This window comes from Scyliorhinus torazame, chromosome 10 (genome assembly GCF_047496885.1).
Source record: "Scyliorhinus torazame isolate Kashiwa2021f chromosome 10, sScyTor2.1, whole genome shotgun sequence".
NCBI classification, from domain to species: domain Eukaryota; kingdom Metazoa; phylum Chordata; class Chondrichthyes; order Carcharhiniformes; family Scyliorhinidae; genus Scyliorhinus; species Scyliorhinus torazame.
The window spans coordinates 227,342,630-227,357,723 of NC_092716.1; the positions used below are offsets into that span (position 1 = coordinate 227,342,630).

At 47.8% G+C, this 15,094-nt stretch overlaps 1 protein-coding gene across 2 annotated transcripts in view; it reads left to right on the top strand.

The window, feature by feature from the left end:
- The window catches only part of LOC140384635 (switch-associated protein 70-like), a 297,297-nt gene that overhangs the window by 263,442 nt on the left and 18,761 nt on the right, over nucleotides 1-15,094 (top strand). For both annotated transcript variants that reach the window (XM_072466523.1, XM_072466524.1), the window contains exons 8-10: nucleotides 502-609; nucleotides 7,512-7,678; nucleotides 14,519-14,717. In XM_072466523.1, the coding sequence (XP_072322624.1) occupies nucleotides 502-609; nucleotides 7,512-7,678; nucleotides 14,519-14,717 (474 nt within the window). The remainder of the gene's footprint in view (nucleotides 1-501; nucleotides 610-7,511; nucleotides 7,679-14,518; nucleotides 14,718-15,094) is intronic.

The following is a 15,094-nucleotide window of genomic DNA, read 5'->3' on the forward strand; positions in this document are numbered from 1 at the left end:
CCCAGGGGGGAGGGTGGGGGGGAGGGCCCGGGTGGGTCCTCAGGGGTATATTTGTATAGATATTTGTACTAGGTTATGTATAATGGATTGTTTGATTTTATTTTTGGAGAGTTACTATTTTTGTTATGGCAGTTGCCATTTAGTTTATATATTGTTTATTTATTTGTTAAAACGGCCACTGTTATTTATATTGTTTGATTGTTGTAAAAAGGAAAACCTTTGTATTGTTTTGTTTGGCCGAAAAATTTGAATAAAATATATTTTTAAAAAAAAGAGGAACTGAAATGATAAAAACAGGACCATTACCAGCAACTCTATCCACAAAATGGGAGTAGTGTTACAATCTAAAATTGTTGAACTCAATGTGTCCATACCATTCACTTAATAAGAAATCCTTCTGAGTTGCCACCGAGTCTGGAGTCAAGTCAGGATAGAGCATCCGACGTGGCCAATGTAATATATTAAGTTTTGATGGATTCTTTTTGCCTTATGTTTCTAAAGGAACTGGAGGATGCTGCAGAACAGGCTGCTTTTGAGGAGACAAAACGTCTGCAGACGCAGGTTCAGCTGCAAGATCGATTCAGACAGGAGCTGGAGAGAGAAAAAAATGTAAGCACAATGCACTATATGCTTCGGTTTCAATAATGCACCACCTATTTGCTATTACAATATTTGTAGTCATGATGTGGAGATGCCGGCGTTGGACTGGGGTGAGCACAGTACGAAGTCTTACAACACCAGGTTAAAGTCCAACAGGTTTGTTTCGATGTCACTCGCTTTCGGAGCGCTGCTCCTTCCTCAGGTGAATGAAGAGGTATGTTCCAGAAACACATATATAGACAAATTCAAAGATGCCAAACAATGCTAGGAATGCGACCATTAGCAGGTGATTAAATCCTTACAGATATATTTGTAGTATAAGGGTTTTGGCACAGCAAAGATTAATGCGGGACTGGTGAACATTTCCACACAGTGTATGATGTTAAGAGTCACATGACAAGAGACCTATGCAGACAGCAGACAGGTTAGCTAATGGAGTAGACCTGATGTAGAGACTTGTGTAGAGGTAAGCTTGGAATTTGCTCCTAGCCTGGGCTATACTTTTTACTTGTGTATATATAGTTTTTTGTATTCAATAAAAGTTAGTGTCCGACATTCCCAGCCTCTGAATCTCTTCTTGAGACCTACTGAACAAATCCGTACAACAATATACACAAAGAGTGTTTGACAAAGAGAAATCTGGGCCGGGATTTTCTGACCCCCAGCCGGGTCAGAGAATTGCCGGAGGGCGGCGTGAAACCCGCCCCGGCCGGCTGCCGAATTCTCCGGCGCCGGGGTTTTGGCGGGGGCGGGAATCGCAACACACCGGTTGGCGGCTGATGGCAGCGGCCCGCCCAGCGATTCCCCGGGAATGATGGCCCGAGTGACCGCCCGTTTGTGGCGGGTCCCGCCGGCGTAAATCACAACAGGTCCTTACCGGCAGGACCTGGCTCCACGGGTGGCCTGCTGAGCCCTCGGGGTGGGGGGAGGGGGGGGATCTGGCCCCGCGGGGTGCCCCCACGGTGGCCTGACCCGCAATCGGGGCCCACCGATCCGCGGGTAGGCCTGTGCCATGGGGACACTCTTTCCCTCTGCACCGGCCACTGTCCACCTCCGCCATGGCCGGTGCGGAGACGAACCCCTCTGCGCATGCGCTGGGTGATGCCAGCACACGCTTGCCCTGGCCGGTGGAAGCCCGTCCGCGCCGGCTAGCACAGCGCCAAACACTCTGCCGCCGGCCTGGCATCTGAAGGTGCGGAGGATTCTGCACCCTCGGGATGGCCCGACGCCGGAGTGGTTCATGCCACTCCTCGGTGCCGGAGTGGCCACCCCGCCGGCTCACAGAGAATCCCGCCCCTGATGTGTATCGTTTTTCTTGAACAGAAGACAGTAGTTACCACATTAGAGCATCTTTGTGCAAGTGGCCTCTTAGCTGCTGCACTAACTATGTGGCGAATTAATGAAAAAGAAAATGACCTTGCAGAGTACAGCCAGTTGCTGGCTTATAGCTCTCCTGTGAGTTATAGAAGTTAAAGCATTATGAGTCCAGAAATTCAGATTAATTGATCTCATTTCACAAAATAAGAGTAGGGAGTAACATGACAGAAAGTGTGACAGGAAGCAGAGAGTAGGAATAAATTGGTAATATCGGTTTGACAAGATTTAACCTCTTTGACAAGAGTGCCACAGTGATCAGCGCTGGGGCCTAAACTATTTATAAATGATATAAATTTCCATGAATGAAGGGACTGAATGTATGGTTGCTAAATTTGCTGATAAGACAAAGATATGTAGGAAAGTAAGTTGTGAAGAATACAGAAGGGGCAGTATTCTCTGTTTCAGAAACTAAGTGCACTTGCCAGCGGAGAACCAACACAATTTCACAGTGCAGTGCCCTTAACTTGCCTTAGATTGAAACCTTAATGGTTTAAACGCAGCAGGCTGGAGGTTTGTTTATTTTTATTTCCCTTCATGCTTCAATGCATCTGAAGTACCCTTCATTTTCCTAACTGCAATGTTTATTGACACCCTTGTTCGATTGACAGCTGCTGGCCACTTCAACAATGCTGGGTGCTTTCTGCCTTAAGTGAAACCACTAACCTGTCAATCAAAGGCTAGTTAAAGATACTGCACCGTGAACTTGAATGGACGCTAAGCATTTCAAAGGATCTCAGGGGATTTCAAGGCTTTTCAAATGTTGTGGGCTTTCTAGAAAGACTCAGGCACTTCAAAAAGCAGCAGTTTTAAATGGATAGATGGCAGGAAAGGGAAAAAGTTCTTGGCTTGCATCTTCTGGATCATCTGTCCTCTGGCAGTTCTGACTGACATAGCTCTCGATAAAGGGCCTCAAATGCCTCATTAACCTTTCCTGGGGAGGAAACTAACCCACTGCCTGATTCCCTAATCTGTACTCTCTCCCAGGAGGCAGCCTGCTGCTTCAATTGGTGCACTAGACGATAATTGGCCTTCGCCCCATATTCAAAAAAGGACCCCCTCAAGCGTCACGGCTGGTTCACTGCCTTGCCTGTCGAGAGCAGCTCGAACTCTGTCTGCAGTTTCTTCCTGTTTACTAACAACTCCGGTGTCAGGGAATCGAATACTGGCAGTCCATCTTAAAAATGGAATCCACCAGCCTCTGCTTCTCCACCCTTGCAGATGTATCCCTTTGTGCTTTGTAGGAGATTATCTCCCCCCTAATGACCACCTTCAGAGCTTCCCACAGAGTGGAAGGCAAGACCGCCTTGCTCCTATTGAACTCAACAGACTCCCCAATGGCTGGGATATCCCTTGTCCACCAGGGATGCCGTGTTCAATCTCCATGTGGGTTGCTGAGAAGGGCCCCGGCTCTGACGTCAGGTCCACATGATCCGAGATAACGATCGTCGAGTACCCTGCCCCCCTCACCCCAGGAAGAAGAGACCTACCCACCAGAAAAAGATAGGGAGTAGACCCGATGGATGTGAGAAAAAAGAGAAAACTCCGTATCCAATCTCCAAGGGCCTGCCCCACCCCCCAATATGTTCCATTAACACCAATATCGCCGTTACCCTGCCTGATGGACTTCGAGACTTCGGACTTGACCTATTCAGCCAAGGATCCAAAACACAATTGAAGTTAACTTCCCCAAAATTTATTGATGTGAAGCCAACACCTGATTAATATATACTGTATCATCCCAGCTCAGTGCATACACATTGACCAGAAGCATCAACCTGCCCCCCAACGGACGCACTGACGATTATATACCTCTCGCCTGGATCCACTAATATAGTAGCAGCTGAAAATGGCACCCTCTTATTAATCAACACTGAAGCCTCCCCGTACCCTCCCATCGAAACCCAAATGATACCTGGACCACAAAGCCCTTACGCAACCTTGTTTGGTCTTTGATCCGCAAATGGGTCTCCTGTAAAAACACAACACAATGTTCAAACCTCTCGGGTGCGCAAACACCCAGGACCTTTTTACTGGACCGTTTAACACCCGTACATTCAAAGTTATCAACCGGACAGGACGCCCCGTCTCCTCTTTCCCCCCCACTCCCACCTCCAAACAAAACAAGAAAAAAATCCCTAAAGCAATAGTCTGCAGACACCCCTACTCCTGCGCTGTCAGTAATTAACTCTACAGCTAGCAGGGTGACACCCACAAAAAGAAAAGCAATCATAGCAACAGCCAGCCCCCCTGCCCACATTCAACTTTAATACAAAAAAAGGGAAACAGAAAACCAACCCCCATCCCACAGATAAATTCAAAACCTCCAAGCTTGCCCAGAAAAAATCCTCCAGCAAATCCCCATAACCACATTCCCTCATCCACAGTACAAAAATCCTGCAATAAATACAGATACAAATACATCTAACAATCAGCAATTATTTAGTTCGCCCCCAGCACATAAAAGTAACAGCCTCTCTATAAACGTCACTCGAAGACAAGCTAGGTACACCAAACCAAATCGTACATTGCTCTTGTACAATGCGACCTTGGTCTTGTTGAATGCTGCACGCTTCCTCGCCAGTTCTGCTCCCACGTCTTGATATATCCTCAGGGCATGACCCTCCCATCTCTCATCTCGATGGCCTTTCGCCCACCTCAAGACCATTTCCTTGTCTTGGTACCTGTAAAACCTGACGATGATCACCTTGGGGGGTTCCCCAGATTGGGGCTTCTGCCTTAGCGATCAATGGGCCCGGTCCAACTCGGGAGGGGATGGCATTCCCCCTCCCCACCACCTTCCCAAATATCTTGGACATATAGGATTTGGGCCTTCCAAACCCTCCGGCAATTTTGCCGTCTGGAGCAGTTTCCCAGAACGTCCACCTTGGCCTTCAACACTTTGTGCCCTTCAGCCAGCAACGCCATCTCCACCTTCAAGGAGACAATCTGGTCACTCTGGTCTGAGAGTGCCACCTCCACCTTTTGTATCAACGCACCTTGCTCCTTTACCTGCTCCTCAGCCTTCTCCAAGGCCGCACAGATGAGGGTTAGAGCCCCTTGCCCCTTATCAAGGTCCTCAGCGACCACCTGCTGCTGCTTCTTGAATTCATCCACCAGAAAGCTTGCCAGCATCTCCGCCATCCACAGAGAGGTCCAAGCCACAGCAGGAGCCTCTGCCATTTTCTCCGCCAACGAGGCTTGTGGGGCTTCTGAGTCCAACGACGATTCTTTGCCCGTCTGCTGCCGAGTTGCATACTTGTTGGGCTTTATGTTTTTTTGGGGACCTTATCCCATCAAACTATTGAAATTTCCCTCCAAACACCGGCAAAGAAGGACCAAAAAGAAAGTACTCTGGCGGGAGCCACCGTGTGTGCAACTGCTCGCCACGTAGCCGCAACCAGATGTCAGGTACAGCAAGTATTAGCAAGGCAAATGGAATGTTGGCATTTATTACTAGGGGAATCGAGTATAGACCTCGGGAAGTTCTGCTAATAGTTGTACATGGTGTTGGTGAGTCCACACCTGGAGTACTGTGTAGAGTTTTAACACTTAGTCACCATAGTCTCTGATGATCAGAGGCTGCTTTGGGAGCTGACTGGTGGTGATATAACCTGAGGGTCACCACACCTCAGGCGAGGGGCAAGGTTGAGAAGGCAGGGCCTTCACGAATAACCTCAGCCGGTGCAGGGATTGAACCCGCGATGTTGACCTCTCTCTTCATTATGAACCAGCTGTCCTGCCAACTGAACGGGCACCCAGATTTAACTTATTTAAGAAAGGATTTAATGGCATTAGATGTAATTCAGAGAAATTTCACTCAACTCATTCCTGGGATAGGGGTTATCCTATGGGGAAACATTGGACAGGTTGTGCCTGTGTCCATTGGAGTTTAGAAGAATGAAAGGTGATTTTTGTTTAAACACATAAGATCATGAGGAGGCTTGGCAGGGTGGATGCTGAAAACGGTGGGAGAGAGAACTAGGGGGGGCACAATTTTATAATAATTTACCTCCCATTTAAGGCCGCTGAGAAGAAATGTTTTCTCTGGGAGTGGTTTGCCTCTGGAATTCTTTTCCCCAGAGAGCAGTGCAGGCAGGGTTGATGAATATTTTTAAGGCTGTGTGAGATAGATTCTGGTCTGACAAGAGAGTCAAAGGGGTATGAGGGGGTGGAAAGGAAAGCAGAGACCTCAATCAGATCAGCCAAGTGACCGAGCAGGGTCGAGGAACCGAATGGCCTACGACTCTTAGTTCATATGTTCGTATGGGTAGATGTGGGGAAGGAATCTACTGCATGATTCAGTAGGTGGGTTTCGTGGCTCACTTGTGTTATGGGCCAGGGTTAAGAAACTCCAAAGTGTTTTTGACCTATAACGTTTATGTTGAATTTGGCTAGGATGAGCACACGATCCTTCACTTCAGGTGTGATTCATCAGACTTCCTGGACACTTTTATCAAAACAAAGTTTATTATAAGAATGTAGTTAACATATATAAAACACTTAGCAAGAATTTGTCATCAATTACAAACATGAAAAAACACACAACTGCTGCAGTAATCTATGTTTGTAAGTCTTAATGAATCCCCCTTAGCTGTTCCAATTCAATACAAAATCCAATAAAAGCAAAACCCCTTTCAAGGGCGTGGCCCAACACACTGTGATCTCACTTGAATGCGATTGGTCCTTGCCCTGGGATTCTGGTTCAACCTCCAAGCAGCAGATTCAAAACTCCTTCCCGAAAGCAACTCGAGCTTTAAACTTACCAAAGCTGATTTTCCTGGAGGTGCTGCTGACTCCTGTTGGGTTGTACATCGGCAGGCATCTCCTACCCTCCAGTATCTTGCCGAACTTAAAGTGGAGTCCAATCAGGAGGATTGAATTGTATTTATTGCTATATTTAATCCACAAATTAATGTACTTGAGTAATTTACTGTTTATTAGTAAACTCTTTAAAACAATGTACTTAAAGCAAATTTGAATGAATCTATCCGTTAAAAATGAGGTGCCGCTTAGCTAAGTTACTTCTGAACAATGTGCATGCTTTCTGGCGATCGGTAATAGTCAGGTGTGAGAAGTCTGGCTGATTTTATTTTTATTTTTCCATTTGTCACAAAGGAACACGGAGATAATTTATTTGTAATGCTGCCGCTAAGAAAATAGTCTTGGCCATAGAAAGCAAGGTCAATATATCAATCTTCAGTTTAGAATCTGTGTTTGCCTCTTCCTGAATAAATACAGGTGCTAGTTGTTTTTTCTGTCCATCCAAGACCTTCCACTTAAAGCTAAACTTTCTCTCCCTGTGTGTCAGTACTGGACTTTTGCTGACCACACCACAGCTGAGCTGAATAACTTGAGTTTAATTTGTGTTCCTGCATCCTATCTCTCTGTAATACCGAATGTTGCCGCTTCACTACATTTCCCTCCTGTGAAGACCCATTAATGCTCACTCCAGGTCCAAGCACCTGTGCTCTCCATGTGCGGTTCTTGTTCATTCGGAAAGGTCAAGATTCTTATCTGTGCCCTGATGTTTTCAGATCAGAGAGCAAATGGAGGCAAAAGTAGCTCAGAAATCTTCTGAATTGCAACAAAACCTGCAACGTGTTCAGGAACTGGAAGAAATGTATATGAGGCTTGAGGAAGCCCTTGAGGATGAGCGGCAGGCTCGACAAGAGGAGGAATCCGTCCGAAAACTTCAGACCAGGTAATCGAATATTTTAAACTTTCCGTTATTTGCAATGGCAATTTCTTTTACAGAGAATCATGTCTTATTCAAAGAAATGAATGAAAGGCGGGTGTAGCAGAATATTACTGTAGTAATTATAGGGAATTCAATATTTAGGAGGGATAGGTAACACCCTCTGCAGCCACATTCGAGTGTCCAGAAGGATGTAAAACATAAAATGCTGGAAATACAGGTATGCAAATTAGGAGCTGGATTAGTCCATTCGGCCCTTCAAGCCTGCTCCGCCATTTTACAAGATCATATCTGATCTGGCTGTGACCTCTACTTTCCTGTCTATGCCTTTACCTTTTGACTCCATTGTGAGTTAAGAATCTGCCTACTCCAGCCTTAAGAATATTCAGTGACTCTGTCTCCACTGCTCCTTGGGGAAGAGAATTCCACAGACAGACAGTTCTCTGAGAGAAAAATATTCTCCTCATCTCCATCTTAAATGGGAGACCCTTTAATTTTAAACTGTGGCCCCTAGCTCTACCTCTCCCATATGGGAGTCCACTTTGTCAAGTCCCCTCAGGATCTTATACGTTTCAATAAGATCAGCTCTTAACCTTCTGAACTGGATACAGGCCCAGCCTGTTCAACCTTTTCTCATGAGGAGACAGCCCCTTTATCTTCATCGACTTGAATCTCTCTGACTAGTTTTCCCCACCACTTACCAAATATACTGGGTGTCGTGTTAGGTCACTAGTATAACACTGGCTGCAACTGGATGCAGCTTAGATCAAAAGATACTCCAGACCTTCAAGTTAGTTCAATCAGGTTTATTGAACTAATAACACAAGTTAGCACAGTTCTCTGTGAGTTTGACTCTCTACTAACTTAAGTGTGGTTACTCTGTCTGACTGAACCAGACTAGCTCTTAGCCACGTGGTGGAGGTGTGAGATTGTAACAACACCCTTGACTGACTCTCTAGATGTTCATCAGTGGAAAGAGGCGGAGTGTGAGTGCCTCGTGTCTTTTACAGTCAGATCCCACCCCTGAGTGTCCTGCCTGCTTATTGGTCATGTCCTGTTCTCTGTGTCCATTCGCTGCTTGTCTGTATATTATTATGTGTGTGTCTGCATATCATGACACTGGGTGGTCGACAAAAGAGGTGAAAGATAACACAAAACTAAAAGAATAAAAATGTGCAAAGAATAGGCCACTAGGTAAGATATAAAGAACAGCAAAGGAAAACAAAGAGGATATTATGAGCTGCTGCATAAAGGAACCCAGAAAGAAACTTGAGGGATATTGAGATTAACACACAGTTTTTACAGTAATACTTCAAGAAAAAGGGTAGTCAAGGATAACATGGGTGCTGTAAAAACAGATGAAAATAAGGAAATGGCAGACTAGACCTTGTGATAATCTTCACAGTAGACAAAGAGGATAATATATCTGACATTATGGATAAGTTAATGAAGCAAGGACGGGAATTCACAATAGTTAACATTAACAAAAAAACATATGAGAAAAAATAATGTCACTAAAGACTGAAAAGCTCCAAGAAACTAATAATTCCATACCAAAATTTTAAAGGAAGTAGCTGAGGAATTGAAGATGCTTCAGCTATAAATTTTCGAAAGCACACTCAATTCAAGAAAAGGTTGGAAAATTGCAAATGTCATGTTCCAGTATATTATCAACTTTCAGTCAATACTTTGAAATTTCTGATCACAGTCTGTTCAAATGGCCACTGCAAATCATGTGACCTTTCAGCGTCAGAGCTCAGGGCAGCCTTGAGTCTCTCACAAATATCTAATTAAACATGAACATTCATAGCCATCTGGGAATTCCCACAGCCCTTTGTTTAAAGATGGACCACCTACAAGAGAACTTTAGCATTCCCACCAGCTCATTGCTCTGTTTTACCATGGACAAAGGGAACATAAAACTCAATGTGTGTTAGACAAATGTACATAAGTTCCCATGTTGTTTCCCTTCCCACACCTCATGGTACACAAGACAGACTTTCATATGTTCCCATAGCGAGACCTTTCCCGGAATAGTTTGCTACCCTGTCGCCAGAGACTTAAAGCTTGAGGGGCATCACTCCACATCAAGCATGGCTGACCAGGAGCCTCTCCCACTCTTGGCATCTGCCAGTGGAAGGATTTTGTAGGTTGATACTCAAACCTGTTTGGCCATGTTATGAACGCACCATCCTTGCCCCTCAAGTCCTTGGGTAAGACTCTAACTCAGAGCTTCTGGCTCAGGGGCAGGGACACCACCCACTGACCACAAGAGCCCTCGCGGTTTCCGGTGGCGACCATGGAGTGAGCGGTCGCACAGTTGGTGGCTCCCGCTCAAGGTGGATATTTTTCGGTCTTTTCCCCGCCCGAAGGGTGAAGTATTTGAGAGCAAGAGGTGCAGGAGTGTCTGAGGAAGGTTTTACTCCTCTGGTGTGGATGATGGGTGGATCCTCGGACTAGGAGTGGGGCAAGAAGGAAAGAGCTGCTGGAGCAGGTGAATCTTCGTCGTGCGCCACAAGAAAAGATGACAGAGGGCAAAAGAGTTGCTCTACCAGCCCAGTGGTCGACAGAGCAGTTGGTAGAGTTCCTCAATGATAGGTTTCAGCAGCAGAGCAAAGAGGCCCTGGAAGACAGGGCAGCACAGTAGCACGGTGGTTAACACAGTTGCTTCACAGCTCCAGGATCCCAGGTTCGATTCCCAGCTTGGGTCACTGTCTGTGCGGTTCTGCACGTTCTTCCCATGTCTGTGTGGGTTTCCTCCGGGTGCTCCGGTTTCCTCCCACAGTCCAAAGATGTGCAGGTTAGGCGGAGTGGCCACGCTAAATTGCCCTTAGTGTCGAAAAAGGTTAGGTTGGGTTACTGGGTTATGGGGATAAAGGGGATAGGGTGGAGGTGTGGGGCTTAAGTAGGGTGCGCTTTCCAAAGGCCTGTGCAGACTCGAAGGGCTGAATGGCCTCCTTCTGCACGGTAAATTCCATGAAGACCTAGCCAAGGTGGTAGAACTGCTTAAGTCGGGGATTGTGCGAGTGGAGCAGACGCTGGAGTCCCAGAGCCTGCCGATCTAGAAAGTGGAGGAGGTGGTGGGGGAGCACGAGGAGCAGTTGGCCTCGTTGGTGGCTGAGATGGGAGTGATGCAAGACAGCCAGAAGAGGCTGAGGGAAAAGGTGGCGGATCTGGAGAATCGCTCCAGAAGGCGAAACCTCCGGATTGTCGGGATGCCTGAAGTCATTGAACGTGCGGAGGCCGGTGTGTACGTGGCAAAGAATCTGGGGAAATTGATGGGTGGGCCTTTGACCGGTCCCTGGAGTTTGACCGAGCGCACAGGGCACTGATGAGGAGGCCGCAGGCGGGCGAGCTGCCGAGGGTGATGGTGGTGCGGTTGCACCACTTTCTGGACAAGGAGAAGATCCTTCGATGGGGAGACAGACCAGGAAATGTACCTGGGTAGGGAACGAGCTGCGGGTGTACCAAGACCTGGGAGCAGAACAGGCAAAGAGGAGGGCCGGTTTTAATGGGTTAAGGCTGCCCTCTTTAAAAAGGGGGTGAGGTTTAGATTGTTGTACCCGGCCCGCCTGTGGGTAATTTTCCAGAAGCGAGAGTACTACTTCGGCACATCAGATGGAGGTTGTGAGGGACGATGGACTGAGAGGAGTGCGAGGACATTGAACTTTAGAGGAGTTTGTGTGTTCTTTAAAGTGTTTGATGGTGGGTATTTTGGAGGGCAGGTTTCTTCATGAAGGAACAACGATGGTGAGGGCACCTTTTGTTACTCTTTAGGGATGTATGGTTGGGGCGGGAGGGAAAATGAGGGAAGTAGGGAGGCTGGAGGCTTTGGGTGGGGGCCACCATGCTAGCTGGGCGGGCTAGCTAACGGGAGTGAAGTGGGGGGTTGCCAGGAGGCAGGTGTGGGGAGAAGGGGGGAGGGGATGGGGCTGGTTCTTTGTTTGAGGGTGTGAGGGAGAGGATTGTTGATGAGGGTGTGGTTGGTGTGGCGCAGCTAGAAAGGGATCGATGACGGTGGACATCCGAGGGCAAGCCTGGAGGGTCGGGTGACGCTGGGAAGGGAGGTGGAGGCCAAAACATGGGCAGAGACCTTGCGGAGGATGAATGCGCCCTCGTCGTGTGCGAGGCTAAGCCTCATTCAGTTTAAAGTGACACATAGGGTGCGTATGACAGTAAGAAGGATGAGTAGGTTCTTTGAGGTGGTAGAGGATAGGCGTGGGCGGTGTGCGGGGAGTCCACGTGTTCTGGGCGTGTCCATGCTTGAAGGGGTTCTGGCAGGGGTTTGTGGATATAGGGGGCGATTCTCCAAAATGGAGACTAAGTTTGCGCCGTCGTGAACGCCGTCGCGTTTCACGACAGCAAGAAAGGGGCACGGGGACGACGATTCTGTCCCCCACAGGGGGCCAGCACGGCGCTGGAGCAGTCCAGGCCGCTCCAGCCTCCCTTCCCGGCGCCAAATGGGCACTGTGCCAACCCGCACATGCGCAGTTGGGCCGCGCCAACCCGCACATGCGCGGGGGTCTTCTTCAGCGCGCCGGCCCCGACTCAACATGGCGTCGGTGTTCAGGGGCCGGCCGCGCAGTAAAGTAGGCCCGGGGGGGGGGGGGGAGAGGCCGGACCCCATTGGAGGCCCCCCCTGGGGACTGATCCCCCCCCCCCACACAGGCCGCCCCCGACCCTTCGCGCAGAGTTCCCACCGGCTGCGACCAGGGGTGAACGGCGCCGGCGGGACTCTGTTGTATCCGCGCGGCCGTTCGGCCCACGGCTGGCGCCGCGTCAAACGTGCCCAATTCACCGCACCTCGGAGAATCGCGCGCCGGCATCTGGGCGTCATGGCGCGGCTGCGGCGATTCTCCGGCCCGCCGCGGGGCTCGGAGAATCGCCCCCATAATGTCCGTGGTGCTGGGGATGGAGGTGGCCCCGAGTCCAGAGGTGACGATATTCGTGGTGTCAGAAGACCTAGGAGTCCAAAGGTCGATGTCTTGACCTTTGCCTCCCTGATGGCCCTGAGACAGATTTTGGTCAGGTGGCGGGAGGCGGAGCTGCCGAAAGCTGGGGGTGTGGGTGAGCGACCTGGCAGAATTCCTGAGGATGGAGAAGGTCAAGTTCGTCTTGAGGGGGGTCGGTGGATGGGCTCATCTGGAGGTGGAAGCTGTTTATGGATATCTTCAAGGAGGTTTGAGGGGTCAGTGGGCGGTTACGGGGGTTAAAATGGGGAAGGCAGGATGTTAGAAGAAGCTTGATATTAGAGGAGTGGGGGGTGGAGTGGGTGTGGTTGTTTACAATGATGTTTGGTTGTTCTGCTTTTGTTTGTTTATATGAAAATGCTTTGAATAAAACATTAAAAAAAAGATTCCCATGACCTTCATTATCTTATGAGGGTCTCTCGTCCAATCCAAGACTGGGTGAAATTCAAATAGCAAGAAAGGAGATCCAATCAATAAACACCACCCCTTTTTGGAAGAAGGTCTTTGAACTTGTCACATGGTGAGGAAACCACTGTGTGGTCCAGTTTAAAAATTCATCGAGAAATTGCTTAGAGTCAGAGATCCATCTGAAAATTATTGAACCAGCTGCAAGTCATTTCGGCAGCCATGGTAAAAAAACAGCAATGGGATCACTAAAATGTGATCAGGTACAACAAAAAGGCTAATGGAATGTTAACCGTTCTCAGTTGAGGACTAGAGTGTATAATGGGAGTGTTGGTTTGCTACAGCTATACAAAGCCCTGTTCAGAGCACGTGAGGGACCCTGTGCACAGTTCCAGCACCACACCTTCACCTTGAAAGAAGTGCAGCACTGATTCACGACAATGTTACCAGGGTTACAAGGATTAGATAAGGTGAAGAGCTCATAAACTAGGCTTGTATTCCCCAGAATCATCATTGAAGTGATTTATTAGGATTGTGAAAAGAAAAATGAAAATGAAAATCGCTTATTGTCACGAGTAGGCTTCAATGAAGTTACTGTGAAAAGCCCCTAGTCGCCACATTCCGGCGCCTATTCGAGGAGGCTGGTAAGGGAAGGTCAGAAGGTAGATAGAAGCATTTTTCTCCGGTGGGGGATTCAAGGTCATGGGGACATAACTGTTAAAATTAGAGTCAGGTCGCAGGTCGTCCGCAAACACTTCTTCACACAATGAGTGGTGGAGGTGTGAAACTTCCCCCCAAAAAAGCCTGAGATGTTAGCTCAATTTAATTACTCGATTTAAAAACTGGATTGGTAGATTATTGCTGACAAGGACATGAAGCCAGGACACTTGAATGGAATGAAGCTACAGATAAGTTAGTTAGCCAGTGGAACAGATTTCATAAAAATAACCTTTATTGTCACAAGTAGGCTTACATTAACACTGCAATAAAGTTACTGTGAAAAGCCCCTAGTCGCCACAATCCGGCACCTGTTCGGGTACACAGAGGGAGAATTCAGAATGTCCAAATTAACCTAACAGCTCATTTTTCGGGACTTGTGGGAGGAAACCGGAGCACCCGGAGGAAACCCACGCAGACACGGGGAGAATTTGCATACTTCGCACAGACAGCGACCCAAGTCGTGAATCAAACCTGGGACCCTGGTGCTGTGAAGCAACGGTGCTAACCACTGTGCCACCATGCCGTCCATGTGATTAAGGGAAAAATATTTCTGTCTCTTTCCTGATGTCCACAAGTATGCTCTCATATTTTTCTCAAATAACGGTCGAAGAAGGGGGATGGGGGGCCGGGGGGGGGGGGGGGGGGGGGGGGGTGGAATGGGGAACAATGTTCACTGATTTCTGTACCTAGAGAAAGCATTGAGACACTTAGCTCCTGTTAACCATGTCAGTATCTTGCTTCTTGACTGCAGGTTGCTGGAAGAGGAGTGCAGTAAACGAGAAGATTTGGAGAGACTGCACTTAAAGCAGAAACAAACCATAGAAATGACAGAAGCAGAAAAGCAGGAACTGGAAAACCAGAGAGCAATGAAGGAGCGTGCACTGGAGGCAGCGATGAAGCAACTGGACGAACTTGAGCAGGAGAGGAAGCAAGCGCTTGAGCAATACGGGGTAATACACAGGATGAGAGACTTACTCTCGGTGGGAGATTGCATAATCGCCTCAAATATTATTTCTTGTTCTTGATCACCGATTCATACTTTCTCTACAAGTGCTGAACTGAATTTGCGAAATGGATAACATCTGAAAAAGACTGCCCATCCTTTAATACAGTGCCCATTTCAGCAGTCTCATTGGCTAGTCGTTAAGTTGGATGCATACAACAATCAAAATCACCACACAAACATTTTACCCTGCCAGCGATAGAAACAATTGCTGAGTTTTGTCGTATTTGTTTTGTGAATCCAATAAGAATTGTTAAAGGATCAGTACAGAATACAGTTTAGGATAATGTTAGTTCCTGTCTCTAGCAGATGTTCTGAACCCGA